This window comes from Dermochelys coriacea, chromosome 11 (assembly GCF_009764565.3).
Source record: "Dermochelys coriacea isolate rDerCor1 chromosome 11, rDerCor1.pri.v4, whole genome shotgun sequence".
Taxonomy (NCBI): Eukaryota; Metazoa; Chordata; order Testudines; family Dermochelyidae; genus Dermochelys; species Dermochelys coriacea.
In genome coordinates, this window is record NC_050078.2 from 58260823 (window position 1) to 58286658 (window position 25836).

General features: G+C 42.5%; 1 protein-coding gene across 1 annotated transcript in view; it reads right to left on the reverse strand.

Moving 5' to 3' along the window:
* Positions 1 to 23433, reverse strand: part of BOLL (boule homolog, RNA binding protein) — a 76379-nt gene extending 52946 nt beyond the window's left edge. The window contains exons 1-5 of the mRNA XM_043504859.1: positions 23417 to 23433; positions 22635 to 22839; positions 8688 to 8762; positions 6463 to 6606; positions 4782 to 4873 (exon numbers count right to left, since the gene is read on the reverse strand). Coding sequence (XP_043360794.1) covers positions 4782 to 4873; positions 6463 to 6606; positions 8688 to 8762; positions 22635 to 22839; positions 23417 to 23433 — 533 coding nt within the window. The remainder of the gene's footprint in view (positions 1 to 4781; positions 4874 to 6462; positions 6607 to 8687; positions 8763 to 22634; positions 22840 to 23416) is intronic.
* Between the last annotated feature and the right edge of the window lie 2403 nt (positions 23434 to 25836).

Here is a 25836-nt window from a genome sequence, read left to right on the forward strand (position 1 = left end):
TTTTGGATTTGAGACACCTGTCACCTGATTTTTCAGCACACTTAGCATCATATAGCATTTTATATGTTCAGACACAGGTTCCTATTGACATCAGCTGATGCTGAGAGTACTTAACACTTGTGAAAATTAAACACCAGGGTATCAAGTGGGGCACCCAGAAAATGAGGAATACACAATTAGTGATCACCTGGTAAGAGTTTGGTTTAAGTGACTTGCACAGCATCATCTAGAAACTCTGTAACATGGGCTGGGATAGAATCTCATTCTCCAGAGCAATATTTAACTGCTTTAACTATGAAATCATCCTTTTTCTTCCTGCAGTCCACTGCCTCATTCACTACAGAACTTCCAATTTCTGCAACAAATAAAGCCGGGGTCTTATAGACAACAACCTCCTTCACTACACAACCTGATTCATTGTAGGGTGACCAGATGAAACGGGCAAAATATTGGGACACATAGGGGAAGGGGGGAAAAAAAAAGCAGCTGGAGCAGAGTTGCCAAAGCGCAAAAAACAAACAAACAAACAAACAAAAACAAAAAACAAAACCCACCCCTGTCGGAGTGGCCAAAGCCGCAATATCGGGACAAATGGCATCCCGACCGTGCATCGGTCGGCACATGGGACAAACGACTAAAAATCGGGACAGTCCCGATTTTTATCGGGACATCTGGTCACCCTAGATTCATTCCCACAGCAGGTCCATCCTCTGCCAAGAATGAGACAGGGGTCCTGTTGAAAAATAGTGTGTGATTATGTAATTAGAGAATGTATTATACTGCATATACACAAGAGATCACTTACTTTTGAGTGCTTGCCTTTGCAATCTTAATGTTCTTTTAAACACTATTTTTTGTGTTTTATTTTAAAAAAGCAAACTGAAAAAAAACAAACGTCATCATACGGTTCATCAGCAGGGTTGGAATCTACAGTTTGTGAATCCATCACATGAACCTCTGTCACTTGAGATAGCTATGATGGTAAGTTGTCATCCTCTGTGTGGACCGGAATTAGAGAATAATGAGACACACATGTAACCTGTTGGTTTCAAATGTATTTGGTAACAGCAGAATAATGGTGAGACACAGGGATCTTGGATTCCTTCTGCAGACCTTTTGCTTTCCCACCCTGGCTTCTTGTTCCAGTCCAGTTCTCCCTGTGTACCCAGTCGCAGTCTCCAAGGCTCAGATTTCTAAACTCAGTCTCAGACTATTTACTTAGTCAGTGCAAATCTCCGCCACTCCCAGTCTTTCCCCCTCCCCACACCCAGTCCCAGTCCCCTTGCCCAACCAGTCCTCTTTTTACCACTTCAGACTCCTCAGCCTATCCGCTTCTTCCTTCTCACACCACTAGCTCTTAGTCGTAGTCTTCCTCATCCAGTCTCATCTCCCACCCCTCCCTGTCTCCTGATGTCAGTCTTTTTGCTCAAATAGTCCCAGTTCTACCCCTGTGCCACAGCTCCTTGTCAGATGTCTGCCCTCCCCAGTTTCCTTTTCCACACTGGTTCTTAATCCAAGTCTCCTTGTCCAGCTACTCCCAGTCTGCTCTCTCACCCCATCCAATCTCATTGTCCCACTCCCTCCTAGCCAACCGGTTCCAAGCTCACCATTCCTCTCACCAGCTCCCAGTCCCAGTTTCTTTGCCCAGCTAGTCCCAGTCTTCGCCCCATCCCAACTCCCACTTTTTCTCTTCCTCTTCCCTCTAGCTCCCCCCTCTAGCTCTTATCCCTTCTGCATTTGAATCAGGCAACTTCCTCCTCCATGCTGCAGGGCCCAATGCGGGGAGGGTTCATTAAGAACACAAGAGAGACAGTTTCCTGTTCCAGGTTTAGGACTCAGCATCCCCATAGCAGCCCAGAGCCAAACTGCATGGAAAATCCTGCTCATCCCTGGGCTTCAGCATGCCCAGAGTGACTGGAATCTTCAAGAATGTAGTTGCGAAAATCAAAGTCTCTATTGAGCATGTAGAAAAGAAGTACTTGTGGCACCTTAGAGACGAACAAATTTATTTGCGCATAAGCTTTCCATGAAGTGAGCTGTAGCTCATGAAAGCTTATGCTCAAATAAATTTGTTAGTCTCTAAGGTGCCACAAGTACTCCTTTTCTTTTTGCAGATAAAGACTAACATGGCTGCTACTCTGAATACTGAGCATGTGTAAACTATGATTTTTCAAAGGCTTGTAACTGAGCCAAATTTGGGGCAATTTTCATGGGAATGGCAAAAGGAACATACCTGACACAAAGGACACTCCTCTTGCCAAATCTCAAGTTTCCAAAACCCAAATCTCCAAAGCATAGGAGCACTGGAGCTTTTCAAAGAAAAGGGTCATCAGAGTCTTTTAAAATGGGCAAAGTAATGTATTTTTTTCCTAGCTTCATACTCAGAAATTTTCCAGGTAAATTCAGCTTGAGACAGATACCTGTCATGCAAGATTTCAGCCAAAATGGTTAAAATTTGGCAAAGTTATAAGCAATTAAAGATGGGGTGTTTACGATGGGAAGTGCCGAGCAACCTTATTAATAGAAAGTGCTACCAGACTCATCTGTAATGACTGTAAACCTACCAAGTTTTACTTTTTAAGGAAGCAAAAAATAAAATAAAATGACACTTATAAAAGGAAGTTGGGACTCTATTTAAAAATGATAGCATATATGAAAGTTCTGACTAAAGTTCAAAGTAATAGTAAGGGGAGCTGAAAACTTGTAATGAACTAAATCATTAAACAAAAATCACAAAGCATTTTGGCTAATAAATATAGAAGCCATGCAATTGTGAACCTCCAAAAACTGTGTAATATTCAAAATATGTAATAGTAATACAATTATATCTGAAGATACGGATAGAAAACTGTTTACTGCAACTAGGTACATTCATTGTGTCATTTCCTGCATACCAAGACATCATCAAAGTTTTCTACTTCATTCACGCTGACATCTCACTTAAGGATTCATTGCTAAAGCTTTTTTGCAGTGCCAAAGTTCCTTTGCAGAGTCTAAGTGGATTTAAATTTCTTTTAAAACATCAGGAAAATTCAATACAAAAACAATGTTAATAAATGTTAAGATTCAGAAATCAAGCAAACTGTGGGCAGGTGCAGAGGAACTATCTATTCTGCAGTACACAAGAGCTTAACTTCAGTTTCCTTTCTCTTTTCCCTACACAGCTGCTCTGGGGAAGGGCAATAAGATCTTATTGAAGAGACTGAAGTGAAAATACTTGTGGGAAGAAAGAGTGCTACACCAAGATATTGAGTCAACCCTATGTTGGCGAATGTTTTTGTAATAGTTTTTGCTTATGTTGAGAAAAATTTACTCCTGCTGAAAAATCTTGTTTGTTAGAGCAGTTTTATTGCTGCTAAATCAAGCTGCCAGCTTAAAACAGATAAGTTAATTCAAAATTTAAGGTTTCTACAGCAAAGTTTCCTCATCCAGATTTCATGTTTGATGTTTATTATTGGCATTCTGGTAGCATCCATGTGCTAGGTGATGATTACACACCAAGGAAGATACAGTCCCTGCCATAAAGAGCTTCCAGTCTAAGAAAAAAAACAACATAAAAACTTCGAGGGAGAGGAATGGATTAAAGCAGGTAAGCAAAATATATACTCTTCAGCTACTCCTCCACCTATTAGTATTAGTCAGCTAGCTTCTTTTACGTGTCAAGGCTAAAGTAGAACTGAAGCAGAGATTTGGAGGATAGGGTAGATGTCTTATGGATCAGTTCAGGGAAGGAATTCTGTGTGTTGCCAACGGGTGCACTGGACGAAAATACGAAAACCACTGTCAGCGAAGTAGATAAATGGAGGTGGTAACAGTGGCAGGTGTAGACATTGGGGATACCATGATGAGAGACAAATGCAGGTAAGCAGCGAGGGGCAGAGTTGGTAACAACCTTGAAGGTGAGGAGAAAAGCTCCTCTTCTGGTGTGGGGCAGAAGCTTCTTCCTTCTGCGTTCAGAGTCAGTTTCAGAGATTGCAGTGACAAGGGATGAGGATGAATGAAGCTGCAAGTTGTCTCACATCTGCAAACTTAAGGTGCGGAAAACTATGACAGCCTCATACATAAGCAGGACCTAATACGTATGCAGGTGCTCCATGTCCCCTATTACAAGGGTCCTTCTGCAACTCTTAGATGTGCTGCACAGAACTCATAACTCAGGGGAAAGCGATGGTGATTTTATGCCACCTTTACATGCTCCTGATTTTGTGCTGCTCTTTGGCCCCTGGCACAATAGACAACCCAAGTGGCTTGCCTAAGTCATGGCAGCATGTCCCCAGTTACCTGTATGCAACATAAATGTTCGCAGTGCTACATGTTCTGGTCCTGCCAGCAACATGTCCCTTCCACTCTGCCCCCAGTATGCCCCCTGCACTAGAGCTTGCAAGCGGCTCTTCAGAATATTGCCTTAGTTCCTGAGCTGGGGGAATCTGTTCCTGATTGGATTCAGGTTTTTAGAGCTCCTTTATTCCACTCTGACCCTTTTACATGATGAGGTTCTCACCCATATTGTAACACAATGCACATTCTTGCCAGTGAAACTCCAGGTTAAAGTGAAGTCTAAGTGCTTAGAGAGGAGGAAAATAGTGATGCTAACCATATATTTATCAACACTCCCATTCTGGGACACTGTAAGAAAGAAAACTAATGAACTGAAACTTGAGTGTGTCATATAATGCGATGCCAGTAATAATGTTATAAGCCACGAAAATCACAATCAACTTCTATTCTACTTACTATTATGTTTTCAGATTCCACAATGGATATATTGCAATTGTACTAACCCCTTTGATACTCCAGCTCTGTCATTTACTATCTTCACTTCTTTCACGCACCCATACTGGGCAAAAAACTTCCTTAGGTCATTTTCGTTAGTCTAGTAAAATAAAGCAAAAGAACACAAATAGGTTTATTTAGTAATTAAATAAGAAATAACCACAAGATTGCTTTGGTTTGGACACACTGACCAACAAACTACTTGTAAATCCTGGGAGCAACTATTTATTAAAAAAACTAGGAATAGAGAAAAGCCTCCCAGGTGAATGTTTCTGTGACTCTTTTGGGGAGATGGTGGGTGTGGGGGCAGGAGTAGAGGGTGAGAGTGAAAGAGAGAGCAAGTAGTAATCTCAGTTTTTCTCTTACATGGTTTTAATCTTCAGAAATAAATCTAAGTATCTACTGAATTTACATTATAATTTTACTTCAATAATCTTCCCTTGTAACTTAATTATATCTGAATGCCATTTTGTCTCAGACAAGTCTTTCAGTTCTATATTTTAGTGTAGTTTATAACATGAGGCATTTATAATTTAGAGATCATTTTAAAACTTAAAACTAGGCATATGTGCGTAGACTTCCATGAAGAATTTGCTAAGTTTGAAAAACAATCATTAAGATAAAGTGAAGTTATTAGTCCATATTATGCAGGTCAAACTAAATTATCAAAATGGTCCCTTCTTACCATAAAGTCTATTACTGAAACACTGTGTACCACATATGCATAATATGTTCATTTTCTGTACTGATAAAAACATGCATCAAGTATGGTCTTCCAGACATACATTTATGTATCTAGAAGTACAGACACTGAAATAAATAAATACACCAGGCATTTGAATGTCTGATCCTGTGTGACCGTTGATTTGGCATGTGTTGAACCTTATGCTTCAAGGAAGTGTGCTGGTGAACATTGTGATTCAGACGATTAATGTAGTGTACTAGATTATACATTTTTAGAGCAGAATTTTAAAAAAAATACTTCTAGACAGAGCTAAAAATGACAATCTACAAAACATCTGCATTACAAATAACTTTTCAGATATTTTTAAAAAGAATGCTTGTAGCAGTTCAATATGCAAATAAAAATAGCCATCTTTCTGTGGCAAAATCAGATGAAACAGCATTTTAAGGCTTAGTTTACAAGGATATTATTGCAAAGACCACCATCATCTCACAACCATCACTGTAATCCAAGGGTTCTCAAACTTGGTTCATGGCTTGTTCAGGGTAAGCCCCTGGCGGGCCGCAAGACACTTTGTTTACCTGAGCGTCCGCAGGTATGGTGGGTCGCAACTCCCAGTGGCCGCGGTTTGCCATTCCTGGCCAATGGGAAGTGGTGCAGGCTGGGTCACCACTTTCTGCAGCTCCCATTGGCTAGGAATGGTGAACTGTGGCCACTGGGAACTGCGAGTGGCCGTACCTGCAGACGCTCAGGTAAACAAAGTGTCTTGTGGCCCTCCAGGGGCTTACCCTGAACAAGCTGCAAACCAAGTTTGGGAACCCCTGCTGTAATCAAACAATAAAAATCAATACAAATATAAATATAAATCAATACAATAAAATGTATTTTAGATATGCTTATGCCTAACATGCATAAAACTAATGAATACATAAAGTAAGACTAATAAAGAAAAAATATCAAAACATTTATGTTATTACTTATCTACCAAGATTAGAAAAAAATACCTTAAAATCGATTCCTCCTACAAAGATGCGATTAGGAATAACTGTTCCAAATCTTGGGGCACTTGTTGGGTTATTTAAAGGCACAGGTGAAACAGTGTTGGGGGATGGAGACAAAGATTCTGTTTGTGTCTGATTTGTGGTTTGCTGTTTGAGAGAGAAAATATTTTTGTAAAATTTATTTTTGACATTTTGTACATTATAAACCACTAAAGCAAAACACATCCACACAGAAAAACGTGGAGATTCTTTGAGAACACACAACATGCTGAACAGTCAAACATTTACCATGATTTATTTATTTCTAACCAATGGCACTTATTCAGATTTCTTCCAGGGTCCTTATCCAAGCTTATTCAGTAAAGTACTTAAACGTACCAAATAAGCATGTCATGTGCTTCAATACCCTACTAAATTGGGCCTCAGACTAAGATCTTTGGGTCTATTTTTTATTTGGTTTGTAAAGCACCCTGCACTATGGGGCCCAATCTCAACTAGACCTTCTGGTTGCTACTGTAATATATAATAATAATAATGAGGAGCACCTTACTTTAAACTGACAAAAGGCAGTCATTATCTACCACAGGACAGGATTCACTCCAATCATGGATAACAGAACTGGAATGGACCTTCTGTCCAACCACATGTTTCACAGACTGGACTCTGCACCATACTATGCTTTCTATTCATTTCTAAAATTATGTGCCTTGAACATATCTTGTGCCTGATTTTCAGAAATACTAAGCACCCACAACTCCAAATGAAGTCAATGGGAGGAACAGGTGCCCAGCATTTGTAAAGATCAGGCTCCCCGGGCTGGTCCAGTAAGGCCACTTTGCTTTTCTTACACAGTGCAAAATGGCCTTAAATTGGCTGTAAATTCTAGCAGATAAAATCCCCCTGTGCACCCGTCTCTGCTGGTGTAAAGCTGACAAAGGCAACACAGTTGCCACCAATGCCAGATACACCTTACCCAGCCATAAGGGAAAGGGTAAGATGGAGCTTGCTGGGGCCATTAGCATGGTGGAAGTTAGAGTAGCTGCCCTACTGTTCTAATTTCTTCTGGTTTGGGCAGCCAAGGATCAAGAGACCATAACCAGCTCCCTGCAGCTGCCACTGTTTGACTGTCTCAGTTTGGATGTTAAACCTTTTTTAAAAACAAAGTGTATCCTTGCATTAATCCGCTTTAACAGTAACCTGTATAAATAATTTTTTTCATGTAATCCTAAAGTATTATATATGTATGCTTTCAAATCACCTGTTATGCATTATTTTGTCTTTCTGGGTAAAGTTAGTCTCAAAATTATCCTCATAACTGCCAATATTTAAACATTTTTTTATTTTTTTCATATCAATTTTCATGTGTAGGAATCTGAAGAAGAACAGTGACTGAAATCCTGACTACATCGAAGTCAATGACAAAATTTCTACTGACTTCAATGAGACCAGGATTTCACCCAGTATTCCTGATGCACTCTCACTCACACAGTAAGGTGTCATGATACTGCTTAATTTTATAAATTATTTCTCTTCTAACAACATTGTAAAACTCTTTGACCCATTAAAAATGGGTATCATATTTTGTGCACTTGCTTTCAATGTGTTATCCCACAAAAAGGTTCATTTTTTTCTCCATATTTGTTTTCTAGACATATTCTGCCAAGCTATGATCTTGCATCTTTTCATATATTCATAGACTAGATATTCATAGAATATCAGGGTTGGAAGGGACCTCAGAAGGTCATCTAGTCCAACCCCCTGCTCAAAGCAGGACCAATCCCCAATTTTTGCCCTGGATCCCTAAATGGCACCCTCAAGGATTGAACTCACAACCCTGTGTTTAGCAGGCCAATGCTCAAGCCACTGAGCTATCCCTCCCCCCATAAAGAGAGTTGGGTTGGCACTGAGGCAAAGTGATTTGTCCAAAGTCATGCAGCAGACCTGGTAATAGAACCCAGATATTCTATCTACTAGGCCAGTACCCTAGCTCCTGGACCACGCTGCCCCAGCTAAAGGAACTCATACAATTAAGTTTTAATATCCCCAAATACCTTGCTCCCTCTGAATTTGAGCATTTCATCTTGTGTATATTGCTTCATCAGGAAATAAATGTAAGATAAATGTTTAACTTATTTTCTTTCTGGACGTTATAAGATATACTGAATAATAGTGACTCCAATACAGAGCCCTGCAGAACCTCCAATATCTCCATTTTCCCCCTTCCTCACCTGAGGCTGTTCCTTCTCTGAATTCTCAATGAGTTTTTTGGAAAAATTCAAGTAGTGTTCAATGCAAGAAAAAACCTTTCACATGAAAATACAATAGTAAAAATGAAAAGAATTTTAGCAATCAGAAGTCATGAAACTCCCAAAGTTAAGGGTGTTTTGGCAATTAATTTTGCAATGATGCACATATGTAGCATTATTTTTTATTCTTTTGACTTCATTTTTTTTAAAAAAGTATGTTTTAACCTACTATTGAAATAACACCTATGAGTTCTATAAGTAAAAGATGAGAGAAATTATCTATTTTTGTTTTTGTGTATTTGAAAACACTTTGCCTTAATTTCAGTTTACCCTGAATACAGAATTTAGTCAATTTCTCCTTTCTATCTATCAAGCTATTTACATAACCATAGAAAGGTAGGGCTGGAAGGGACCTGGTCCCAGAGTCCAGCCACCTGCACTGAGACAGAACCAAGGAAACCTAGACCATCCCTGACAAGTGTGTGTTCAACCTGTTTTTCAAAACCTCCAATGAGGGGGCTTCCACAACCTCTCTTGGAAGCCTATTCCAGAACTTAACTACCCTTATTAAATTTTTCCCAATATCTAACCTGAATCTCCCTTGCTGCAGAGTAAGCCCATTACTACCTGTCCTACCTTCAGTGGACATGAAAAACAGTTGATCATGGTCCTCTTTAAACCAATCCTTAACATATTTGAAGACTGTTATCATGTCTCCCCTCAGTCCTCTTTTCTCAAGACTAAACATGCCCAGTTTTTTTAAACTTTCCTCATAGGTCAGGCTTTCTAAACCTTATATAATTTTTGTTGCTCTCCTTTGGTCTCTCTCCAATTTATCCACATCTTTCCTAAACTGTGGTGCCCAGAACTGGACACAGTACTACAGCAGAGGTCTTACCAGTGCCAAGTGGAGTGGGACAGTTACCTCCTGTGTCTTACATACAACAATCCTGTTAATAAACGCCAGAATTATATTAGCCTTTTTTGCAACTGCACCAGATTGTTGGCACATATTCAATTTGTAATCCACTGTAAACCCCAGATCCTTTTCAGCATTACTTCCACCTAACCAGTTACTTTGCATTTTAGAGTTGTACATTTGATTTTTTTCCTCCTAAACACAGTACTTTCCACTTGTCTTCACTGAATTGATTTCATACCAATTCTCTAACTTATCCAAGGTCATTTTGAATTCTAATCTTGCCTCCAAAGTGCGTGTAACCCCTCTCAGCTTTGTGTTATCTGCCAATTTTATCAGCATATTCTCCACTCCATTATTCAAGTCATAAATTAAAATATTGAATAGTACCAGACCCAGGAATGACCTATATGAGAACCCAATAGATAGCAAATCATTGACAACTATTCTTTGAGTACAATCTTTCAACAAACTGTGTGCCCATCTTATGGTAATTTCCTTTTGATCACATTTTGCTAGTTTTGATTATGACAAGGTCATGTGGTACTGTCAACCTTAAATCAAATCAAGATATACCATGTCTACTGCTTCCCCCAAATCCACTATGCCAGTAACCCAGTCAAAGAAGGAAATTAGGTTAGTTTGGCATGATTTGTTCTTGACAAATCCCTGCTGGCTATTCCTTATAACCCTATTATCTCTAGGTGCTTACAAACTGACTGTTTAAATTAATTTGTTCCAATATCTTTCCAGGCATCAAAGTTAGGCTGCCTGGTCTATAATTCCCCAAATCCTCTTTGTTCCTCTTGTTAAAGACAGGTACTATACTTACCCTTTTCCAATCTTCTGGGACATCACCTGTCCTTCATGAGTTCTCAAAGATATGTATAGAGCTCCTATCGTCATAGTATATAAGCTCCCTACAATCATAAGTATTTATCCCAGAGGTGGCCAAATTATGGCCCACGGGCCACATCTGGCCCGTGGGACCATCCTGCCCGGCCCCTGAGCTCCTGGCCCGGGAGTCTCACCCCCAGCCCCTCCCCCGCAGCTTCCCCTCCCACGCAGCCATGCGGCTGCACAGGCAGTGGGGCTGCGAGCTCCTGCAGCTCTGAGGGGCAAGGTAAGGGGGCGACGGCGGCAGAGGTTGGGTAGGGGGTCCCGGGGGGCAGTCAGGGGACATGGAGCGGTTGGATGGGGTGGAGGTTCTGGGGCGGTCAGGAGTCAGGGAACGGGGGGGTTGGATAAGGGAGTCCCGGGGGACCTGTCAAGGGGCAGGGGTGTGGATAGGTCAGGGCAGTCAGGGAGCAGGGGGGACTGGATAGGGGGTGGGATCCTGGGGGGGGTGGTTTGGGGCGGGGGGTCCCAGGAGGGGGCGGACAGGGGACAAGGAGCAGAGGGGGTTGGATGGAGGGGGACAGTCAGAGGGCAGGAAGTGGGAGGGGGCAAATAGGGGGCAGGGGCCAGGCTGTTTGGGGCCTCAGCCTTCCCTACCTGGCCCTCCATACAGTTTTGCACCTGGAGGTGGCCCTCGGGCCAAAAAGTTTGCCCACCCCTGATTTATCCTCATAATACACTTGCAAAGTTCCCATCATCCCAATTTTACAGATGGGGATAGAGGCATAGAGACTGGACATGATCCAAATCCCACTAATCTCAATGGGAGTCCTTCCATTGATTCCAAAAGGCTTTGGATCATGCCATAAGTGACTTGCTCAAGATCATCCAGGAAGTCTGTGGCACAGCTCGATATTGAAACCAGGCTTCCTGAATCCCAGAGAAGCGTCATAACCAATTTTCACAAATTCACTCAAAAGAACGTGATGTCTACTCTTTTAGTCATGTTTGGGATCACCTTCATTACTCATTCATGTTGCATATTCTGATTATGTGAATGACAGGATGGGTAAGGTTTTTTCTACTCTTATCATTAACAGCTGATTTATTTTTGCCACATCCTTGTCCTGGTCAGCTTGTATATAGCTAGTGGTCACACTCCAACTGTGTATTTCAAAGAGGAAATGTTAAGTCTTTACTGAAACTGTAGAACAGACAAGCGTGACAGTTCTTGAGGCAGTTGATTGATTACTTTTCTGTTACTAATCAATGGCCTTGAGCCATTCCATTGATATGATGTGCTCTCCATCCCTACAAACTAGCATCTAAAGTGATGATTCCATTGTGGGAGCCCACAGGCATCTCTTTAAATAGTTTTCAGCTTTCAGCCAACAGCTTAAAGTATGAGAGACATGGCAACATTAACAATTTTTGGAAGTCCTTAAGAGTTCAACTTCCTCTGAGAGGGAAAGATATCTGAAGACAACAGAGAAAGATCTCTAAATGTACTTTGCACTTTCTATCCTGAGTATGTCTAGTTTAGTGCTGAATTGGGTTCTCACACATAGAAGTTCTGCATAAGAATTAGCATACATTTCTTTCTGTTGAGGAATCAGCTATGCTGCTCCAGAAACAAACAACTATGGAGATGGCTACCGTGGCCAACATTTCAGCTTGACCCAATCTAGCCAGTCATTCAGGTATGGCTAAATGAAAAGACACTCTTTTCTCATTCTCTTTACTCTGGTAAAAGTTTGAGACGCATCATCCAAATCAAACTGCAATGTTTGACATAAAAACTGTTCCATGGCTACAAAGCACTGGAACCATAGATGTAAACATAAAACCAGATTATGGAGATAAGCTTCAATTGATCCAACAAGTAGAACAATTCATCTGAGTAGATTCCTAAGAGACCTCATTCAAAAATTTGTTAGTCTCTAAGGTGCCACAAGTACTCCTCATTCAAACACTCTTTCCCCTAAGAGATGTATTTATTTATTTGAACCTAATTCTGGATTGGTGTAAACAGTCTGAATAAAACTGTTGGGATATTTTAAATCAATTTCTGCTGTACAGCTATGGGGCCTAAAAAATCAGTGGAGTGACATTTTATGACCCATAAATGGAAGAAACAAAGCAGTCTTCTTCCTATTAAGTTAAGGGTTGTGTGGATCAGCATACCAAAACTCCTTAAATGAGGAGGTGGCGGCACCCAGGTCTCCAGCTCCCCTGCCCTGGAAGCAAAAGAAGCAACTCTTATCGGAGCCTCTTCTCTCTTCTCAGACAATATGATCTGGCTTCTTTAAATCTGTAGCCGGAGAGTGAAGACCAAAAGTGCCACTTAAGTAGTATATCCTGAGGAAGGCCAAGATTCTTTCTATCTAGGAAGACTGTTGAATTCACTAGAGCTTTACTGCTAGAAAGGGCTTCCCCATGAAAGAAAGCGCTGAGAGGCTTGTCTCTGACATCTGCCTGGCTGATCATTAATTTCTGGTTGCTACTGAGGTTGTAACAGATTTAGAAAGTCTCAAGGAGATGACCTTTCATTTGTATTTTTGATATTAGGGTATGCCAACAAAATATTTGGGGCCTGGTGAGAGCTCAAGAAAATGGGATCTATGGCACTGAGTCCACTGGTTTTTCCTCTTCCAACTTTAAAGTTGGCCTATTGGGTAATAAAGAAGGACATAACGTAACGTAATTTGTCTTTCCCTTGGCTCTAAGGATTCGATATGGATCTCTTCTTTCCCTAGAGGATCCTAGTTCTCGAAGATTCTCCACTGTAGCTGGAATACCGGATCCTGAATAATTACCTTAAGGAACAGAAATTGTCCTTTCAGAATATCAAAAGCAAGAGACATTTAGTCCTCAGAGGAGAAGACTCATTTCTCTCTCTCTCATTCTCTCTCCAACCTGGCCCTCTATTTTGAATGTCCTAAATTATGTCTTCATTAAACACAAGAAATCTGAGGCAATTTGGACTGAAATTTCATAGTCTGTTTTTCACTGTGCAGCCTGGCTGCTGTAACCCTGAGATGGAAGAGGGAGATGCTTCCTAGTGAGATAAGATAGGGTGCAGCCGATAGAAGGGTTAGGATCTTCATTGCTCCTTGTTGCCAAGGTCTTATTTTCTCTGCGGGTTGCCCCTTTAAATTTCTGTCCTTCACCATGGAAACAAAACACAACATACATCTTGTTCTCAAATTTGCTTTTATCCTTGTTCAGCTTGTATCACCCAGACACTAAGCCTTTCACTGAAGAAGTTTGTTCTTTCTGGCTGTTTTTTTAATCTAAATTAAAATAAAGGTATTTTAGATTGAACTAAACATTTTGCTGCGTGTACAAAAACACAGGAAGTGGAAAGGAGGTGGCAGCAGCTGCCTACTCAGGTTTTTAAAGGCAGATGCAGAGTTGCTGCATGAGCAACTCAAACTGACGAAAGCACAGTTGGTTCACGTTCTGCAGACCGAGGGGGTGAAAAGACTGGGGGGTTGGAGACCAGAAGCAAAACTCAAACAGCTTAATGGGACTAAATCGGGGGGCCCAGATAATCTTCATCCAAGAATATTAAAGGAATTGGCACACGAAAATGCAAGAATTTTTAATGAATCTATAAACTCAGGAGTTGTACCGAATGATTGGAGAATTGCTAATATAGTTCCTATTTTTAAGAAAGGAAAAAAAAAATGATCCGGGTAACTACAGGCCAGTTAGTTTGACATCTGTAGTATGCAAGGTTCTGGAAAAAATTTTGAAGGAGAAATTAGTTAAGGACATTGAAGTCAATGGTAAATGGGACAAAATACAACATGGTTTTACAAAAGGTAGATCGTGCCAAACCAACCTGATCTCCTTCTTTGAGAAAGTAACAGATTTTTTAGATAAAGGAAACGCAGTGGATCTAATTTACCTAGATTTCAGTAAGACATTTGATACCGTGCCACATGGGGAATTATTAGTTAAATTGGAAAAGATGGGGATCAATAGACTTCTTTTTTTTTCATTGGACCATATGAACTGGAACCATAAACTCACTGAACATTAAATCCCACCAAATGAGGGTAGATCCATCCTCATCATCGTACCCGCTCATTATACTCCACACCTGAACATAGCCATTATATGGACAACATACCCCCATATCTCAATGTCTGTACTTTGACCAGTTAAACTTTTACCCCCAATCAGGGAGATTGCAGATTATGTATTCCTTAGGCCACCCGCTCCTAAACTGAACTTCGCACCCCTTGATAATCTGTACCTTATTCCCCGATAACCAGAAACTTCTATGCCTAAACTCTGTACCGTTTTCTTTTTACTTCAACATTATCTTAATAAAATTATTAAATCTGAACATCAAAAGGTGGATAAGGAACTGGTTAAAGGGGAGACTACAACGGGTCCTACTGAAAGGCGAACTGTCAGGCTGGAGGGAGGTTACCAGTGGAGTTCCTTAGAGATCAGTTTTGGGACCAATCTTATTTAATCTTTTTATTTCTGACCTTGGCACAAAAAGTGGGAGTGTGCTAATAAAGTTTGCAGATGATACAAAGCTGGGAGGTATTGCCAATTCAGAGAAGGATCGGGATATTATATAGGAGGATCTGGATGACTTTGTAAACTGGAGTAATAGTTTGAAATAGGATGAAATTTAATAGTGAGAAGTGTAAGGTTATGCATTTAGGGATTAATAACAAGAATTTTAGTTATAAGCTGGGGACGCATCAATTAGAAGTAACGGAAGAGGAGAAGGACCTTGGAGTATTGGTTGATCATAGGATGACTATGAGCTGCCAATGTGATATGGCTGTGAAAAAAGCTAATGCGGTTTTGAGATGCATCAGGAAAGGTATTTCCAGTAGGGATAAGGAGGTTTTAGTACTATTATACAAGGCACTGGTGAGACCTCACCTGGAATACTGTGTGCAGTTCTGGTCTCCCATGTTAAAAAAGGATGAATTCAAACTGGAGCAGGTACAGAGAAGGGCTACTAGGATGATCCAAGAAATGGAAAACTTGTCTTATGAAAGGAGATTTAAGGAGCTTGGCTTGTTTAGCCTCTCTATAAATATATCGGAGGGATAAATAAAGGAGAGGGAGAGGAATTATTTAAGCTCAGCACCAATGTGGACACAAGAAAAAATGGATATAAACTGGCCACCAGGAAGTTTAGACTTGAAATTAGACGAAGGTTTTTAACCATCAGAGGAGTGAAGTTTTGGAATAGCCTTCCAAGGGAAGCAGTGGGGGCAAAAGATCTATCTGTCTTTAAGATTCTACTTGATAAGTTTATGGAGGAGATGGTATGATGGGATAATGTGATTTTGGTAAGTAATTGATCTTTAAATATTCAGGGTAAATAGGCCTAATCCCGAGATGGGATATTAGATGGATGGGATCTGAGTTACCCAGGAAAGAATTTTCTGTAGTATCTGGCTGGTGAATATTGCCCATATGCTCAAGGTTTAGCTGATCGCCATATTTGGGGTCGGGAAGGAATTTTCCTCCAGAGCAGATTGGAAGAGGCCCTGAAGGTTTTTTGCCTTCCTCTGTAGCATGGGGCCTGGGTCACTTGAGGGAGGATTCTCTGCTCCTTGAAGTCTTTAAACCATGATTTGAGGACTTCAATAGCTCAGACATGGGTGAGGTTTTTCACAGGAGTGGGTGGGTGAAATTCTGTGGTCTGCGTGGTGCAGGAGGTCGGACTAGATGATCAGAATGGTTCCTTCTGACCTTAGTATCTATGAACCATATAGAAGCCCAAGGGACCTCAAGGGAAGAAGGCCCAGATTTGTAAAGGTGTTTAGGTGCCTAACTCTGACCAATTTCCAGGAAAGTTAGGTGTCCAAATACCTTTAAAAAATTTGGCCCAAAATACCTAGAAAAAGTAGGGAAAAATTCACTAGCTGTCTCTGATACAGACAGTATAATTCCTCTCGGGAATATATCTGCCCCAATACCTAGGTCTCTTCACAACTGAGAAGCCCTTGGAAAGCTGGGGCTCCAATCCTTGCCCTATTCTTGCAACTAAGGGGGCATCTCAGGAAAAGAATGTTCTGACGCTTTTACTTATACTGCACTGTGACTTTTTTACTTAGAAGTAATAAAAAAATTGTTACACTTTTCTGTCACCTGACTTTTCTTAAGCTAGTAGGAGAAACGTATGCATATTTAAAAATTAGCAACTGGCTGCACAAACTCTGCAATCTCAATACTTAGAAGATTCCTGATCTGGGACAGGTCGTGCAGGGTAGGGGAGGGGTGAGGATCTGCATGGCAGAAATCAAACTTCTCCTAGACACTGTCATCATTTAGATTACTCTTTATTTAGACTGTTTGCTTCATTTTTAATTGTATATCTCTCATTTATTCACTAGATAGTATCTTATTCTTTTGTGCAATTTAATACTTTATGATCTCTGCTTTTAAGCATTTCTGGATATGTCCCAAACGCTTTTACCTTCCTGTGTGTCCTATCAAAGATAATCTTCAAGTGAGACAGTGGCAGCAAATAAGAAGTAAAATAATATCAATTTTATCTTTAGCTTCTCAGAAACTGAACATGCAGTGAGTCAATTTCATGTTCGTTATGTGTCCTAATGAATGACGCTAAAACTATTCTACTGCCTTGATTATTCTCAATGCATACCATGCCTAAAAACAACTGCCATTCAACTGTATGTGAGTTAATTAACTTCAGTGTGAGGGAGTATCTGAAAGCTATTAATTCAAATTTTGATAGGATTATGGGGGGTTGTTCTTTATTTAAATCACTTATCTCTGTATGTCAAGTTAAAAAACAGTATCACAGTCTTAATTATATTTACCACATTTGTCAAAAACACCTATTCACCATACTAGAAATAAAATCAACAAACGCTAGCAAATGTAGGCAGTTCATCTTTCTAGTTTCCTTTTACGGGTTCAGTTAGTCTATAATGTGACATCCAAAATCAAGACACAGGACATAGTTCACGTGGATGCAAACTAAGATTCACTATTAACCCTGTATCACTTTCAATCAAACATCAATTTATTTCCTAGGAGAAATCTCTTATTTGCAAAATTTATCAATATTAGGTTTTCACAGAGCGTGCTTCCTAGGTGCACAGGAAGCGTTAGCATAGCATGTTGTGCTCTGAGCAACAGAGTCACAACACAGTCCTTCCTGAGTCTGTTGAAAAACATATATTTTGGAGAAAAGGGAAGAGCCAAATAATGGACAGACAGTTTTATGACTGATCGGGTCAGGCCAAGAGAAAAAATTAGTGGGTTGTAATGGATTCCCACAATTATCACAGACATTGAAGACAATAAATCAACTCTTTGACTGCCCCACATTTTTCTTTATAAAGCTGAAGGATTAATTCTTGTTTCAAAAATATAAATTATAATTATTTTAACCATTTGGACATCAGTTCTGTACCGCGAAGCTTTGACCTGCTTTATTCACTGTGAAGTGGAACATAAGCAGTACCAAGTCTATCATGAAGATACAAGAGTCTACAACTTGTACCTCTATATTATCTGATTATAGGCATTGTATCTTCAACGGCCGACATTCAAGACTTGCTCTGACAATATATGAAGTTCTTACAGAGTTTATTGTTTGTATAATGGTGGTACCTAAATGCACCAATAAGGATTGAACACCCATTGTGCTAAGTGTGGTACAACCAGAGTAAAATACACCCCCTTCCCAAGGAGCTTACAGTCTAATGAAGATAAGACAGAATAATTGGGAGTAGCAATCAGAAGAAACAGGAAAGGAAGGACTCAAAGAATCAAAGTCCTTTAAATAAAATAGACTGATTGGGATGCTGTTATCCTTAAACAAACAACAGTTTGTCCTGTTTACAGGAGCAATGTAAAATGAGCAGATAAATGCCATCTTCACTGGCAGAATTTCATCTGATTTCACATACAAAGGTCCTGGTGAAGCTGCGAGAACATCCCATGCTCCTCATGGCTGTTGAAGGCCAGCAGGGAGGTCCTGGGTCTACTACTGACTGAAATTGTTACTGTTTTTTCCTGGAACGGCAAATGCTGACCACTGAAACAAACAGTCATTAAGCTCTTGGTTAAGAAGCCATTACTTTACTGAACTCACCAATTACCACTATACTTCCTTCAAACTTTCTTGGTTCTGGATAGCTATGGAGGAATTCATGTCAATGCAGCTCTCGATTCATCTGGATTCCTGTGACCCTATCAATCTGTTTTTTGACCTGAGTATGGTAGAAAGACATCTGTTTCTACTTTTAGTTGATGCTCTTCTGACAATGCATAAAGTTCTGGTGGACCAGGATTACCTTTGATATAGATAACCACAAGGTGCAGGTGCCACGCCTTTGTATTCAGGCAAAGGGTAAAAATTATTCTTTAACTGATCCAACCTTTCCTTTAAGAGGCTGCAAAAAGTAGTACTGGATAACTAGTCATCCAAACCACAGAGACTTCCACAACTGCCAAATACATAGCAGCAATGGACTCGTGTCTTTGCTGCTGATATTTATGTTAAGTATGAGTAAAGGTGGGCAAATGTGTGTTGTGCTGGGAAAGCTGTGTTCATCTGTGCATGGATTGTTTTGTGCTGGGAGATTTGTGCTGATTTGAATGTGGGCTGTGTTCATCTGGGAGATTTGTGTTGATTTTTGAAGGTGATGAATTAGGAGGGTATGCTGCAGTGAGTGGCTCTGTGTGTTTGGGGTTATTGTGTATGGCTGTACTGTTGACTGTGCTGATTTTGTGTGTGTTTTGTGTGGTGCTAGGAGAGTTATATGGATTTGTGTGTGTGGTGAATTAGGGAAGTATGCTACAGCGAGGAGCCATGTGTTTGGCATTATTGTGATTGCTGATTGTGTTGTTGTGTGCGTGGTTGTGCCAATTTGCATCAGGGGGTTGTTCTGGGAGAGTTGTGATGATTTGTTTGACAGTTGAGCACATAGGTATGGCAGTTGGGCCAAGTAATTTACCACCTGTACCACGGTAGTCAGTAGGCAGACTGCAAGCCAAATCTGGACCGCCAGACCCTTTTGAACAGACCCTGAAATCCTTTTATTTAATTATTGTTAATTATAATTTTATTATTTTTCTTATTATATTCTCTGGACTCTGGACCTTGTCTATACCTCGACCAAGAAATTTGGACTTTGAAAAAAATAACTGAATACCCCTTATCTGTACAGTCTCCCCCATATGATCAATGAAACTGCTGTATGTAAATTAGCAATAGAATAAGGGTGGTTGGTTGATTGAGTTACCTCTGATATCACAATGGTCTAGGACTCTTAGCATGGTATAGAATAGATATATACCTTACTCAAGCAGTACATTGCACGGATATAATTCATAAAGTCAAAATGCCTGAGAACTTAAGAACTAGATGGTAACAGACCACACAACCCAGTGATGATTCAACCTGCTGATATTCTGAACAAAAAGAGCTCTCAATCAACCATGCTTATAGCTGCTTCCTTAATTTTATGCTGACTCTACAAACATTTTAGTCTTCAGAATGACATATAGAGAATCTTATTATATAAATTAGACATCTCAAGGAGACTTAAGGCATTTGGGTCAGCAATGCTATCAGTAAACCAGTGACACCCAGTTCTAGCTCTGGTTCTGTTGAAATGGAGTTTCCAAATGTCTCACTGAGACCCTGAAGAGAACAAGTTGACAGATCCAACATGGAGAAAGACTGAATTGACAGCGGGAGAAAGCAATTTGAGGAACTGAGGAGGTACGTAACGGTCTATGTATTGGTAAAGGTCCTCTCCTGCTACATGTTACATTGGTTTACAATCTTTGCATACTTCTGGACCACATTGTGCTTGGAATACCAGGAAGCCGCAGTGGCTCCGTGCTGGGGAGTACTCCCCACAATGGCTCTGCAAGAGGTGAATTAGGCCAGGGTGGCCCAATCAGCCAATTAGACTGCAAATGGGGGAGATTTAAGCTGGAGGAAGCTAATTAGAAGGAAGTTCAAATGTGAGGGAATGGGGGGGGGACTTCTATAAAGCTAGGAGGCTGGCTATAGTGAAGGGAAGCAACAGGAAGGAAGCCTACAGTCCCCTATCCTGGGGCAGGGGAGATGCAGAATGGTAGGAAGGTGTTCAGGGGGGAGTAATAACGGGTGCAGCTGCAGCCCTAGCTCTTAAGTGTTCACTACAGGGCCCTGGACTGGAACCCAGAGTAGAGGATGTTCTTAAGGGCACCTCTATAAAAACTGCCAGAGTCAAGTATAGAGAGACATAGGGCAGCGAATGTGAGGACTGCCTGACACTGCTTGTGGAAAGAGACTTTGAAAGACAACCTGCTTCCCCCAAAGAGGACCCTGGTGAGTGACCTGTCATGAAGAGGAAGTAGCAACACCTAAAGCGAGAGAAACAGAGCGCCATCACAGGGATGGATGTCAGCCTCACAGAGCTAATCACCAGGAGATGATGCTGTCCAGCAGTGAGTAGAACACCCCGTCACAGGTTCATACAATTTTTGTTTCCATTTGTGACCAGCTATTTGATTGTATTCTTTCCTGGATGAGGCAAACCTTGCAACGCTAATCCATGCTTGTCATTACTAGGCTGAACTAATGCAGTACTGTCCATTTGGGGCAGTATACTGCTAGTAGTTAAGAGGCATAGAATGTGGCAGTCTATTCACTTACTGGGTTAAGTCCACATGAGTGTATGAAATCAGTGCTATGTGAACTGTAGTGGGTTCAAAAAAATCTGCCTGTAGGTATAGTCCAACGTACTGGTTAGAAATCTCTATATGGCTAAGAACTGGTATATCATAAACTATGCCATGAGACTAAGCAAGTTTCATCAGCTATTGAAAATGATTCCTTATATTAATAAAAAACTCCTCAAGATCAATGGACTGAACTGAAGACATTATGTTCTTTGTTTTGAGACTTGAAACCAAACTTGTCTTACATTGTGGAATATAAACTAAGTTTTACAATATGCTTTTTGGGGAGTAATCTGTTGATTAGAATCATCTGCTAATCATAACTTATTTTTAAATGTATAAAATATACCGGTCATATTTGTCCCTAGGTTCATGAATGATATTAAAACACTAATCAGTACATTGATTCATACCAACACAAAGCCACCCCATAAACAGTTAATAGCTTCAGGCGAGAGATGAAAATATAGACTGAGTACTGCTTGCTGAAGCTCAACAGATTTTGGCTCTGTTGGACTAGTTGGGAAAGCAAATACAATAGCAAGTACCTGCACTGAAAGTAATCTGCCTACACCTTCCATACACTTAAATCTAGGGTGTTAACAAGAGTACCCACATGATATTAACTGTCATGATGGCACTAGGGGAAAGAGACAGTCTTTCGGGTAGCCAGGAACCAAACCCTATAAGATTGCATCCATGTTCAAATATTCAAAACAGTTAATTTCAGGACTTGGTAGACTTGGATTTGAAGTTTCCACTATTTACTACATGGGTTCCAAGTCCTGGTCTATTGCATCTCAAGGATTTGGACTCTACCAGCGTAGTCTGAGTTGGGTCAGACGCTTACATTCTGAAGGGCCTACTTGTATCCCCCAGGAAGTAGCACTGGAACACTTATGGCTCTGCAGATAAGCTTGCAGCCTTCCTCGCTCATACCTAGGTGCTGAGGTACGATATTAAAGGATCCCCATATCACAAAGGGCCACCCTAACTGACTTTTCAGTCAGGTACTGGGGGGAAGGGGGGAATAAAAAACGGAAGCGAAGAGAGAGACGCACGTGGCGCGGGAGGAGCGAGCGGCGAGCGCTGGACAGAGCTCGGGGCGGGGCGGGGCGGGGCGGGGCGAACGGCTGGGCGCAGCTGGCCCTCCCTGCCGGTTTTGGCGGGAAAACCATGCTCGGCCTAGGGAGCAGTTGCCTGGCTCTCTGACCCCTCGCGCAGGCCCTGGCTCTTGAATGGGGGGAGGGGAGGAGGACACACCCTCTCACCCCGAGTCTCTGAGCCCCTTCGCCACAGAGCCCCGCACGTCACACCCACAGGGGAGTCACTCACAGCACCAATCGCAGGCCCTGAGGCACGTTCCCCCGGGAGCCACCCCACTCCGAACCTCCCTCTGACTGCCCCAGCTGAGGGGAGGGCGGCGTCGCCTGTTGCTCCGCTTATCTCCTGAGTGGCCCGCACCCCCTACTCACGCGTTCTCGGGCTCCATCTCTGGTGTTCACGCCGGCCTCAAAGTCCCCGCAGCACGTTTCCCGCACGCAGCTCCCTCCACACGCCGCGGCAGCTCCGAGCCCCGACGCGCTCCTGACTGTACGCCCACGCAGAGCCGCAGGAGTCACATCGGGGCGGGCGGGCCCGGAAAACGGAGTGTGTTGCGGAGGGGGGTCTTCTCCCTGCCTAGCGGCACAGTGGTAAAATGGGGGGTGGGGATTGATATTGGGGATTGTCTGGGGCAGCCGGGGAAAAAGAGAAGCGGGCGGTCAATTGTCTCTCCCACATAACTACCTGCCCTCCATTCCCCATGCGCCCCACAAAGCTACCTCACTCCCTTCCCCTTCATGGGCCCCACACAGCTACCTTGCCCCATTCTTGTGTGGCGCTCACAGGGGAAAAAGCATAAGGCAGCATCTCCCCAGGGCTCCAGCACAGCTACCCTCCCACAGTCCCTCCAATGGGCCCCACAGAGGTATTCTCCTCCCTATGGGCCCCACACAGATACTACTTCATCCCCTCGTGCCCCCGAACATCCCATGGGTCCCACGTATCTAACCTTCCAAGAACTATTCAACGTACAGCTCTTATCAGCACCCTGCAACCCCAACAGATACTGCCTCCAAAGCCTCCCCGAGTTCCACTCAGTTATCTCCCCACATCCCATCTACCATCTGCTTCAGCCTATTCTGTCATCTTCTAGCTCCCCTGCAGCCCATTCAGTTACTGCTCCTCCTTCCATCTTCTGCAAAACACATCCTACCTGCTAACCCCCGCCATTCTCCCGGCTATTCCCTTCAGCACACTTCTTTATCACTTCCAATCCCCCCTTTCACTCCCCTGCAATCATCCCTTCCCTGCAGCTTAGGCAGTTTTCACTCCCCATCCCAGTAAAAGAGCTCTTTCATTGAGTTATAAGAGATCAGTGTTTAGGGGCCATGCCTGGAAAGTGGAGCTCCCCCCTCTGCCAGCCTCCCTTGCACCTGCTGGTGCTGTCACTCACCCTCAGAGCTCAGCCTGCTGCTCTGAGACAGGCACGCACAACTCCTAGGCACTTCACAAAAACCCCTTTACAGCTCCTTAGACACCCTAAAGCACTGGGAGTGGGAGGGCTGCTTACTCACCTCCACGGGGTGAGTTACTAGACCCTGGGGCACCACCAGTAGCAGCAGCTGGATAGGGGTTGGTTTCTGACTTCCAGGCCTGGAGCAGCAGGAGCACAAAAACTGTTGGGTGCTGGCTGCTCCTCCATTCCCTGTGTGCTTCTGAGTTTCTGACACTCACACGCATTCCTTCTCCCCCTCCCCCTCAGTGAGTATCATTTCACCAACAAACCCTCATTACACAAACTTGCAAAACACTGATCACAGGCTGGCTGGCACACAAACATACAAGAATAGTACTAGCGTAGGGTGGTGTAAATATTGCAAATTGGAGCTCAGGAGGACTCTGTGAATGAGCTAGATTCCTCATTGAAACACCTCACAAAAGTCCCCACACAATCCCAAGATCCCATTATATGTGCAACATATAATGGTGCCTGATGTGCAGGCCACTATCTTAAAATTTAAAAAATTAATAACCTTGAAATATTTCAGTTAGCCACATTCACAAAAGTAAACTTCTGTCAACCAGTGTGTGTGTGTGTGTGTATGTATATATGTATATATATATATATATATATATATAATAACCTCCACCATGATTTGTTGTTTGGGATTGAACCTTTTAACTCCATTAGCTAATGGTAGTAGCTGGCATAACCTATATGTGGAACTCGACCAGCCACTGGAGTTACTTGCCCATTCAGTTACTGCTTGCCAAGACTACAAACAATGGTTCCATTTAGTGTCAATTATCACAATATTTTTTGTGATGTAGATACCTACACTGGGAGGTGAGCTGAAATGTACTCATTTGACACAAGCCACCAAATAACTTGTCAATGATTATTTGGTCGTCATCAACCAGATTCTAGCTAGTGACTTAAAAATAAAAGGACGTATGGCATATAAACAAGCTTTTGATTAATTGATTATATAGCATTTCCACATTTCTTTCAGCTCTGAGGAGGTGCTGCACTACTTTCATTGAGATAACTACAGTGCTCCTTCATTAGCCAGTTGTAGGATGACCATATTTCCCTGTGCTGAATGCGGGACACCTGGTAAAATTACTCGTATTCAAGAGAATTCAACAGCAATCAATCAGAACTATGCAGTACAAATGTTAAAATTAACATTAAGTTGACTGAGCCCCTGTTGAAAAGAATCCAACTACGCAGTATTTCTTTTCATTTACCTTCTTATCTTTTAAGGCTTTAGGGCTCACACAGGGAAGGGTGACACACGCGCACACACATACACACCTACACCTCTCTGTGGCTGGAGGCAGCTTGTCCCTTCCTGTCTGCACAGTGTCAAAAGGCAGCTAACACCTCCAGGCTGCTGCTGCTCACCAACATAACCCAACTGCCTCCTGTCCCCTGGCTACAGCGCTGGCAGGAAGGGATTAAGCCCTAAGGATGCATTGTGCATGAGGGCTCAGGGAACCTGACTGCAGGGACTTCAGCTAACCCTGCCAAAGAGGTGGCTCAGCAAGGAGGATGCCTAGGTGATGGAGCAGCCCCGTGCTCCCCATGGACAGGACCCAGGGCGAGAGGTGGGTGGGGCAAAGAGTGTTCTAAACTAAGTCCCTGCCCTGAGAGCTGCTGTGGCGCCTGCAGGGTTGGGGCATGAACAGGCTGGAAATCGCTTCCCCCCGTCACTCCAGAGCTTAGCTGAGGGGTGGAGAGGCTTCCCTGTGCCAGCACTGTATGGGGCTTTGGCACACGCAGGGCTTGGCTCCTCCTGGCCAGTACCCCAGGCTGGAAGATCTTGGGCTTTCCTAGGGCACCGGCCCAGCCGGAGGCAGTGGGGGAAGGAAGGAGCCTGCCAGCCAGGCCGTTGGTGAGCTGAGTGCTCTGACCGGGGACTGGTTCTCTGCATAGTGCTGGGAGCAGGATGCACCTCACTGGGAGGAATATGGAGGACCAGTGGGGCTTGGGGAGTGAAGGGGCAAAGCAGGGAGAGGACAGTGAGATGGGAAGCACGTAAACGGCCAATGGGTGGGCAGCAGAGGTGACACGTAACCGGCTGCCACCTGGTGCCTACCCACGCTCACCAGCCACGGCAGCATGCAGCC